The 11,612-nt window shown below is 39.1% G+C and overlaps 1 protein-coding gene across 3 annotated transcripts in view; it reads right to left on the bottom strand.

The window, feature by feature from the left end:
- The window catches only part of msh3 (mutS homolog 3 (E. coli)), a 59,353-nt gene that overhangs the window by 20,017 nt on the left and 27,724 nt on the right, over positions 1-11,612 (bottom strand). For all 3 annotated transcript variants that reach the window (XM_085179556.1, XM_085179555.1, XM_085179554.1), the window contains 2 exons: positions 11,038-11,195; positions 3-189 (listed from right to left, as the gene is read on the bottom strand). In XM_085179556.1, the coding sequence (XP_085035682.1) occupies positions 3-189; positions 11,038-11,195 (345 nt within the window). The remainder of the gene's footprint in view (positions 1-2; positions 190-11,037; positions 11,196-11,612) is intronic.

Here is an 11,612-nt window from a genome sequence, read left to right as displayed (position 1 = left end):
ACATCTTTGATGAAATATTCCAGGGTGGCATAGGCGATGGCAATTCCATCATGGGTGCTTGTGCCCCGTCCCAATTCATCAAGGATGACCAATGACTGTTTGGTCGCACGGGAAATTATGTCTGAGGCCTCTGTCAGCTCTTCCATGAATGTACTGCGGCCTTTGTAGATGTTGTCTGAAGCTCCCATCCTGATCAATCAGAAAAGGGGAAAAAAGACAGAAAATAAGTCAGCCATAACGTGAAACACAATATTTTTGTCTTTTGAGCATTTCAGTTACAATCAGAGAGTCAAACATTTTTGTGGTACGACGTCGCAGACTACACAATAAATTACTGGTTAAATGCCAGGGACTCCCTGCCAACCAAAACCAAATAAAAAATGACATGTTTACTTGTGGAAACGTTGTGGTGATAGCATTGCATTATAGTGACGGACAGTTTGAGAGTCATGTGAAAACTAAGTACACCTTTACCATTTCCATAGGAGTTAAGAGGATAATTAAGAGCACTGTGCTGCTAATCAAAAGTACTCAGAGTAATCATCACTGACCACCTCTGTGAAAGCACAGGTTTTGGCAGTTTTTGCATGACGCCATATTTAGCAAAAACCAAACACCACACATCAAAACAGACTCAAACAATTCAAAGCAGAGCAGCACAGGTGCCACAATGGTCCAGTCAAAATCCAGACTTCAGTTCAATGGAAATGCTGTAGCAGGACCTTAAAACCACTAAGTGTAAATGAATGATCTCAATGAAGTGAAGCAATGTTGTAAAAAAAAAAAAAGAAAAAAGAAAAAAAAAAGACTGGACCAAATTACTCCATGATAAAGCCATACAGAAAGTGATTACCTGTTTAAGCTAAAGGTGGGATGTTCTTAGTTTTTCCATAGAACTGCATAGCGTACTGTGAACCTTTTTTTTTTTAACTTCTGGCCGTTTTCTCATTTCCCATTGGGTCACTACAGTGGACGGCTGCACATGTTTGATCTGGCACTAACTTTTCCCCTTCCTGATGTAATGCTCCCATTTATCCAGGCTTGGGACCAGTACTGGGAGTACACTAGCTTGTGATGTGAAATGCCCAAGTAAGCACTGTGAGCCTCCAAATGTTTTTTTTTAATTATTATTGAGTCAGCCTGCTAACAAATAATTAATAAAAACATGTATTTTTCAGGTAAGCTATGGACTTAACCATATGTTGAGGTCATGGAAGAAAGCATTAAATACTAAAAGACAGATGTGTCTAAAAACAGAAAACAAAAGACTCACAGTCAAGTTGCAATAATGAAAAACCAAAAAAAAAAAAATACTAATGCCACTAATGCAATCCACAATTATGGACTGCAAACTGCTGTTGTTCTTCCAGAAATCCCACAAACACCCACAAACAAACAAAGAATCTGCCATTTTTCTCACAGTGAACCTGCTCCTACACAGTCTTATTCTAGGAGAAACATTTCTGCACTGAAAAAAAGAACAAGAGATTGAAATGATGGGTGTAAATAATGCAGGAGAACAACAGTGGGGGGCTCCTTTTCTGAAATTGAACAGAAGAAGAAAGAAATCAACCCGTTTTAAGATGTGGTTGATTTCTTTAAATGAATTCTTTAATCTCATTTATTCACACATTATGGCCACACAGATATTAAAACTAACTCTAAGGTTTGCTTCAACATTACTCACATTTCAATGAGTCATAATCAACTCTTATCATTGTTAAAAGCATTTAGTGGACGGGCTGCTGCACCTATAAAAGATTAAAGACTATAATGACACACTTTTTAATATCTCTGTGACAGTCACTTCTCCTGTTTTCTGAAGAGGGGAAAAAGGTTGCATCCATCAGCCTGAGAAGAGGTGACCAGTATGACCAGTATGACCACTTAGAAACAAAAACCAGTCATTTCAGCAAGCCTGACAGAAAAAAGTACAAACATTTGAAATCACAATACCAAAATGTTCTTGTTATACTACAACAATTTATTAGAAAAGACTGAAGAATACATCACTGACGCGAACTCAGCATGCAACAAGACCACCTATATTTCCACAATAATAGAAACGTACTGAGTGGAAATGCTATGACAACGTGTTGAATTCTTCACAAGCTACAAGGCCAATTTGAGAGCTCTTGCTTTCACACAGACTGACAGACAGATCATTGACTCATCTGATAGAAACTCGACTCCAGCTGGATCACAGATGCCACATCTCTCTGGCAGTCGGTGTTTCTCACCACTAAATCTGTCTCTTCCTGTTCTGCTCTGTGTCTATGAATGAAACTCCAACAAGAGCATCTAACACCTGTGTTGCCATGGTTACACCACGCACCCTGTGGATGAGAGGTGTGGCAGACATGTTGCTGCATTTTATTAGCCAGTTTATTAGATCCCAAGTGATGAATTAAACCTCCATTATTATCATCACAGCTAGCCTGATACTGGCACATATGTTTTCCCATGTACAGCATTATGAAAACTATTTTTAAAGGAATATAATGAATTAAAAAGATGCTTGAGGTATATCGGGTGTTCGTTATAGAAAAGTTTGTTCAGACTGACTATGTTACTTTCAATATTCTCACTATTGTCTGAAGCACATGTAGCAGAGCAGAACCATAGATGAGCAAAAGATATTGTCAGGAGCATAGATTGGCTCCTGACATATTGGGTTTTTTGGAGCCACACTTGATCATATTTAGATGAAAGAGTGGACTGCTAGTTTATCTGCCAACACTACCAAGCCTGGTTAGCAGTATCTGTATCTGTACAGGACTACAGACACAGATAAATACACCAACTAATTAGTGTTCAGTAATAAAATAGTCAAGTACTGGAATTTTAACCACAAAGAAAGCCATATAACTTATAACCATATAACTAAATTGCTGGCGGTGCAGTCTGTATTGCAAGACTGGTTGCTCAGAGACACATGGTGCTGTACCGATAACGTCCTTCCAATTACTACGGTCACCAGGAAGTTACTGCAGTCAGTTGTAGTTTGCATGGAAGACACAAATTTGTCTGCAAACGATTCACCATGCAATAGTGAATCTGTGAGAAGTGGGAAGTAGAAGTTGGAGAAGTTAATAAGTTGCACGAGAAAAAAACCTTGAAAGGGAGACTGACCTAATTTAATTCAGGTATTTTTTTATAGGCAAAGTGCCACAACTTTTTGATCACAACTATGTTAAAACAAAAACTGGCAGAACATCAATATCCTCACTTTCCCCCAAAATCCACTAACAGATTGGCTCTAAAATAAAGGTTGTAGCTGCATGCATGATTAAAACTCAGAGGAAATTACACCAGATGTATAATGCATAGGGCAAAGCAGTTTACACACTCACTCTGTCCACAGATGAACACAGCAACACTCCACCAGCTGGGTGTCCTGCTGGTCTGATTGAGTCCTCCTTTCTAGCCAAACACACTGATCCTGAAAATAGACTCCATTTATTTTCACCTCATACCTTTCAAGTAAACATGTTGAGCTAGATTCAAGTGTTTTTCTGACACTCGTGGATCTGTCTTTAGTTAAGATTTCTTTCAAAAAAATAAAATAAATAAAAGCATCCCATATTTTAAAAGAAGCAGTGAAGCATTATCAGCATGTGTAGTTTTCCAGGAAGAAAATAAAAGCCCAAGTGTATTTTGCATGACTATTACAATCTTCTATTATGCAACATTTTAAAAAGGTTTGCTAAAAGGGAAAAAAAATACATAAATTTTCAAGTAACTGACAATAGTCTAAGCCTTTTCCATGTCAGAATATATCCGTAAACAGTTAAACAGTTGATGCTAAAGGTGGTCAGGGTGTTATATTATTCATTTTATGCAAGCTGCTCAACCTGTTCTTAAATCATTTTTAGCCCCATTATACAGACTCAGTATTTCAAAAACTGATTTTATTCGACTTCTTCTTAACAACCCTGAGGGGAGGGGGGGGGGGGGTGACTGTTCTGTCTGTGGGGAGAATTTTGCTGCCATTTCTTTTGTTCCCTTGTAGCAATGTTAATCCCAGCAGTAATCCTACCAATGCATGTGGTAGTTGATTTTTTTTATGCTATTTTAAAAAATTATCAGAATGTCTGAATACTTCCTGACAAACACAAATCAAGAACATTGATATGTGATTGAATTCTAGCAGCAGTACCAATGAAAGCAGAGAAAGAAATGACTCACATATTTGTTTGAGCCTTCCTTTCCTACGACTGATCAAAAAACAGATAGGAACAGACTGCACCCACAAAAGAGTTGGATCCATGGAGCTGCCTCCCTGCCACTGAAAATAACAAACATCTAAATTTTAAATGCAACTTATTAGAAGGATTCACTTTGCAACAACATGATTATCTTTTTGTCACTGCATGATGATTGGCTGCCCCTTGAAAAGAGAGGATTTGAATAGTGGGTGAATGAGGCTTCTCACAGCCAGAAGTGTGTGTCTGACATAACCATTTAATCACGATAACTCCTCACTGACATATTCTTATCCGGAGAAATTCTTGGGTTACTTTTTCAGTATGCTTTGGGTCATTATCATTTGCACTGGGAAGCTCTGCCCCAACAGTTTCATAGCATTGGACTGAATCTGAGCAGAAAGTACAGTCCTGTGCATTTTAGAATTCATCCTGCTACTTCTTATCAGCAGTCACATCATATATAAACACTAGTGATACAGACCTACTGTCAGCCACACATGCCCATGCCATAACATTAACTCCATCATGCCTGACAGATGATGTGATACGGTTTTGGATCATGATGCGTTTCTGTTTTTTATGCTTTTCTCATAATTCAGAAATACGTTTATTGTAGTTTGATTTAATCAAAGATTTGATGTTTTCTAGTCTATTCTGGTCTTCTTGTTTTTGAGATGAACCAGTGGTTTGTACCTTGCTGCCAAGTATTTACATTACCTGAATGCATCTCTTGATTGTACCCCAACCTGACAACTTCTTCACTTGGTTAGCTGCTGGTTTTTTGTTTTTTTTTATCCGTCTGTCTGTCATCGTGCACTTTAGTTATCTTCTGTGGTCTTTCAGGCCAGCGTGTGCCTCCTTTTTCATTATAATGCAACAGACAGAAGGTTTGGCAAATCTTAAAGTTTTTGCATCGCTCGAATAAATTTATATTGGAGTTTCACCCAAAGGCTTGCCTTCCTCACTTGAATAAACATCAACTCATCAATTATTGAGGAGTCCACTGAAAAGCTGCAAAATTTATGTTCAACACTTGGAATCCAATAAATATCTTTTTTTTTTTTTCATGGAATAATGAAGGAATAAACTTCAGGTGCCCATCAAAATGCTTGTCAATCAATCATTAAATTGCTTTTGAGCCTCTGAAAAAGGTGGACTGTGATTAAAAATGGCTGAAATTCAGTTTGCGACTGAAACAGTTGATGCAACTTTTTTTCTTTTTTTTTTTTTAAATCTCCTTGGATTAAACCTAAAGACCTACACTTCAATCATTCCTTGTCTGTCTGATTTAAAATCCACTGTGATGGTGTACAGGGGCAAAACTACAAGGACAAATGTGTCATCGTTGAAGAACTAACTGCATATGTGGACTTCAGAAGACGCAGCCACTCTGTGTAAGCCAATGGGATCCCCGCAAGGAAAAAAAAATATAACAATACATGTTTTTATAAATATTTAAAAAAAAAAACCTGATATAAGTATCTTAACGCTTAATATTTTATAAATTATTTCAGGTTATTCTCAGGGTTTGCCTTACTATTCTGCTACATGGATTTCTGCAGAATTGAATCCCGTGTGATTTAAACCTTCCAGGTTTTATAGAAAACAAAAGGCCTAACCAGCTCTGTATACCGCCTACAAGATGGCACAGGCTCTCTGACACTGCAGCACTATTAAAAACTCATAGGAACAAATGAGTCGATGCAGGATACAGCATCTTTCCACAGGATCAACATGTGTACACCCACAAAGGTGCTGATGTTGCACAGCAAAACACTCGGTGCCGTTTGTGAGGCCTTGTGAGGATGATATCCACATTTCTGGACCCAAAAAAGAAAAATGCAGAAAAGCTGCGCTTTCAGAAGGGAGGGGAGCGTAAGAAAGACTTGTGTAAAGCACGGTATAATCACTGCTAGGAGTCCATGGTCGATTAAAGGTCTTTTCAAAATACAGTTTTACATTCAGCTTCCTCTTGCTGTTTCCATAACAACCATGAAGGGATGGATGAATGTGCTCTATAACCTTCAGGACTAAAAACCAACAAGAAAACACACACAGCAGCTGCATACACGAATACACACACATGCATCTGCCAGCCACTTGGAAACAAATGCGCGCGCACACACACGCAGACAGACACACACTCCAGGCTGCTAAAGTTGCTCTACCAAAGTCCGCAAAAGAACAAAAACACACACAGATTTAGTGGAGTGGGCAGAAAAATTCAAACAAGACTCTTGTGAGGCAGCACACAGCTTTAAAGCAGTATCCCGATTATTCTCCTTCTCCTCATTGATAATCAATCACCCCGATCAGTTCAGACAGGATATCCCATTAGACACCTACGCACCATCTCATTATCCCCAACCCACAAGTCTGCTTATGTCACTCAAGTAAAACTTTCAAGCTCTGCTCTTGCCTGGCTCACTTTCACACTCATAAATGCATAATATCTCTCACGCACACAAAAGATGAAGCAATTCCCAGTGCTGCACCTATTATGCTTGACACAGGAGTGGGAATTGATTGAGTATTTATTATAAGACAGATTCTCCTCAGCAACTTTAACTCTCTGACAGAGAGGCCGAGTAGTCCAATTAGAAATTGATAGAGGTTACATAGGAGGTGAGGAGAGGATGGATTATACAATGTGGGTGCGCTTTCACTGTGGACCTTAATTAGCTCTTAGGTGTATTGTTTGAATCAGGGACAGGCACACACGGTCAAACACATGCACAGCTCTGTACTAATTTATTATATAGACCTTCACTGGCTCTTCTAAAGCTGACGCTAACTGACCTTTGTTTAAAAGTCTTATATCCGTAAACAAGCATCACATGTAGGGATGGGTATCGTTTAGGTTTTATCCGATACTGGTGCCAAACCGGTACTTTTGAAACGGTGCTTAAACGGTGCTCAAACCGGTGCTTAAAGAATGGAGAACAAAAAATTGGTCCAAAAACCTCTCATGTTCAGCTGGTTTTTTGTAAAAAAGATAACAATGTTAGCCTTTTCTGCAGGTATGGGGCATATATGGTATCACTCTGGGCTGGAAGCAGTGCTTAAACAATGGAAAAAACACAAACTTTGTCCAAAAACCTCTCATGTTTAACTGTTTTCCACTTTTTCTTTGGTCATTTTAGCCTTTTTGTCCAGGGTGAAGGGAGTATCTGCCATCAAACAAGAAGACAGCCGCATGTAGCTATGATGATGTTTGCTAGTTCACCTTACATGCATTAATTTAATAACATGGTTAGCCTACTCGACATAAATTACACACGAACAACATTAAGCTACTCACGCAGAGAAGAACGGCTGCTGCTGCCATCATCATTTCTGCTACACTGGCAGGGCTAGGGGCCAGGACTCTCCTCTTCGGGTTTTTGGGGGATGTTGCTAACTCCGGGTCCGATAACAGGCACCACACCCGCAGTAGATGTGCTCGGTGTGAGGTCTTGCAGCAAGCTATCAAATACGGCGCATTTCTCGGCTTTTAAAAAAACACGCTATGCGTCGCCAGGTGTTTCATCGGATTTGAGGTGTTACCTCCTTTGCACAGTATCAGCTTAAAGCACTTGTTGCAGGCTGCTGAGTTTGCATATTTTGCTGTGAAGTACAGCCAGACTTTTGACCGCTTTGCCTTGGGCATTTTTAATCTGTAGCTCTGCTCTAAAAGAACGTACGTACCTGGACCCGCCTACTATCCTCGGAAACGTAAAATGATTGGCTAGAATCTAAAGTGTATCACAGCTCAGGAAAAAAAAAAGCACCGAAATAAAGCACCGAAATGTGTGCTGCTTTTCAGTCTGGTTACTACCGTTTATCACAGAAACCCATCCCTAATCACATGTAACCCAAAACTCGGGCTTTCCCATTTCAGCCCTAAAAACATTTGTTGTGCCTTTCAAATGGGCCCATTATACTTTTCCTTATTTTTTTGTCATATACATTACAATGTATTATAGAGGTAGATGCTAATATTAAACATAGTATGAGCTTGACTGATACACCGACACACCCAATATATCAACAGATAAGCCGTTTGTCAAGATTTTGGCAGGTTTTTAACAACCGATAAATTCTACATTTTAAAAAGTAAAGAAGAAATGACAGAAACACCCTTCAAGGATGTTATGAGTGCTGCTGTTACAGAGTTTGTCCACCAGAGGGCACTTCACAGTTGGCAACAATGTGTGAAATGCCACAAATAACTTTACAGTAAAGCAGAGTGTAATAAGTGTAGTAGGTGAAATAAGTGTGCCGTCTTATTATCTTTATGACTCATAATAGACAAATAAACAAATGTTAGGAAAATCTGTTTATGTGGTCTAAAAGAAAAAAAAGTACTGGCCAATATTTTGTATTGTACTGGTCTTAAGAATCTTATACCGGTTGTGCTCTATGCACCAGTAACACCTGAGACTGAGCTGACATTTGTCACAAAGGCCCAGTATATGAGACATAACGATTATTTCAAACTCTAAAAAAACTGGCTTTTATTGGTTTTGTTCATTTGTTTTTTTTAAGTAAAATGCAAGGCAGTATATAGTTTTATAAAATTAACTGTAATGATTAAAAAATCTGTAGCATGATTACTGGTGTAAAAGTGCAGAGACCATGTTATGCATGCAAGTTCGTTCATAGAGCTGCTCGCATGGAAAAAAAAGTCAAATTGTTACAAAGTCTAGGTTGATCACAGAATATTGCCACAGAACATAAAATATACTGGAGGTGTCCTTTGGTACCCCTCGGCCTCCTACTTAATACATGTATTGTATCAGTTTGTTCTTGAGTAATCAGATTCGCAAGATTTTCAGAAGATTTTACCTCACCTGACCCTGAGGCTGAGGTCGTTAAGATTCGAACACGCCCAAGATTTTTAGTTGATACACCTATGACAACAATTTGAAAGCCCTTTGTCGCTTTGTTCTAGAGTTATTGCATTCACGAACTTTGGTGTCCATGTTGTGCACTTGCCATCAGCCTTTTACAGTTGAGGGCTAATAAAATTTATGGTGCACAAGGTATCTAAAAAACAAAAATAAAACTGGTGTTCTTGAAAGCCATGCAAAGGGTTATCAGAGGGCATTAATCAAACGGCCATCTTTTTTGTTTTTTGTTTTTAGTTCATGGAATGGCAACCTGTACATAAACCACCAGGTGTATCAGTTCAGGTCCTTTTGTCCATTCACCAAATCCATCACTGTGATAACTGTAAACCCAGGAAATGATAACTAAACTGTCCGCTTACAGATGCAATAACCAGTCAAAATCACCTTGTTAGGCTAATGTGAAACCTAAAAACCCCCAGACTGTTTCTCCCAAGGATATAATTAAGAGTGCACATGCACACACACAGACACATGCACACTTGCTGTCTCTGGCACCCGCTGGGTTAATACTTAAGAACATGCTTAAAGCCGCAAAAAAGACAATTAGACACATCTGCAAGCCATTAGGTCTAATCACATAGCGCAGCACAGGCAGAATAACGCAGACTGGGATTTGGCCTCTATTTCATTTGAACATGTAGTCAGGACTAAATATTAGACGCACAGCTCACTGCTACTCTCCTCATAATGAGAATAATCACAGCACAAAAAAAGGTCTCCAACAAAACCTTATTGCCGAGGGTTTCTACTATACACCGCTGATGGAACAATAGACCCAGCATTGTCATACAACTGTAGTTCATCTGTTCCCCCCTTACACACTTCCTCCTGTGCAGTGAGGAACGAAAATAGGATTAGAAGGGATAAGTGTGATTGTCTGGCCTATGAATAAACTTGACTGTTTCACAGACAATGAAGGTGACCCACAGTAGCTCACACGCTTTTAGGGTAACAGTTCGATTTATTTTTTTTAATTTTTTTTGTCAAGTCGTCTCCACAGTAACCTCGACCTGTTTTGTTTAATTGTACTAACAAAGCATTCAGAAGTGAAACTGTGCTCAGTGAGAGCTTTCAGGATCATTGTCCTAATCTCACTGTCAACAGAGGCAAAGCAAGAACAACCCACTCAAAAAAAACACCGCCCTGTAATAGTCTTGTTGTGTGATTTTATATAGCAGACTTGGTATTACACATGTATATTTACTAACCCGCTTTAATGTGCCAGTATGGTTTTTGGGTATATGGTTTTTCCATCTTTAACACACTTAGGAGGAAAACAAACATCTATCCACTGATGTCACTGAGATACTGCTTAAAAACCAAAAAAAAAAAAATCAAGCTGTGTTCATTTTCCTTCAAAGCTGAAAAAAATGATTCATTTATTCATCTCCTGCTTTTTTATTTTGGTCTTTTAGTAAGACAATAAAATCAGACTGTGACAAAGTTGAAAAGTTAGAAAATTATTTTCAGAAATATTATTTGCCTGTCTGCCGTAGACTCTAGTCAGGCTCATTAGATGATTTGCAGAGTGTGAAAAGGTGTGTGATAAGTGCAAATTTAAACTCTCTCAATGAAACAAAGATATGTTCACCATGTGGTAATAACAGCATTTCTCTAAGTTAATAAGTATTCCTATTTGTTGACAATCGTTTCAAAACACAAAGTAACATATTAATGTTTTCCTTTAGTTCTACAGTAGTTTAGATATTATACTCTTGCGCCTTTGTAGATTGACTTGTCTGTAACGTCAGACTCCCAAAATGTGGAAAAAACGAAGACTTTTACTTTCAGCTCCCTTTACTTTTGTAAGTTGTCAGATTGCAGCCGCCTTTAAATTGGCTCACCTTTGGATCCCAACTACACACCTGCAAAGTGACTGGGATTGCTACATGGTTGACAAAATATGTCCACAGACAAGTTTTTGCTTGTACTCGTACCTGGTGTAAATGCCATCCAGGATGCCCACACAGGCCGCTGAGGCTGGGACGTATGAGCCCATCTGAGCCATTACACAGATAAGAGCTACCTGGCGAATGTAGGAGCTCTTACCCCCCATATTAGGCCCAGTGATTATCATTGTTCTCCTGCCATCACCCTAAAAGGAGGGAGAGAGAAGAGGATAATAGCTGTGACATAGACAGAAGGCAAACGAGAAGAGAGACAGAAAAAGATATTTGCATGCTGTCCTGCACAGCTGAAGCTGTGGGTGGACTGAAAGCTTGGCTTCTCTTCCTATTGGCTTGTGCTTCTGTTACAAGATTAACCTACACCCACTCCAGCGCTGAGCTAGGAAGCACGTGTGTGTATGCATGTATCTGTGTGGTTTCGTGTAAGTCTATGTGCGTATTCATGTGTAAGACAAAGTCTGTGTGCCTTTGCAGTTTTGTTTCAGCACGCTCTCAGTGCGTTAGCGAGCAGGCAAATGTCTGTGTATGTTTTGGCTTGGCTTTTTTTTTTTCTTCAAAGTTCTCTGAATGAGCCTGAGTGTGTGTGTGTGTGTGTGTGTGTGTGT

This window comes from Neolamprologus multifasciatus, chromosome 12 (genome assembly GCF_963576455.1).
Source record: "Neolamprologus multifasciatus chromosome 12, fNeoMul1.2, whole genome shotgun sequence".
NCBI classification, from domain to species: Eukaryota; Metazoa; Chordata; class Actinopteri; order Cichliformes; family Cichlidae; genus Neolamprologus; species Neolamprologus multifasciatus.
This window is presented reverse-complemented; position numbering and strand designations above follow the sequence as displayed.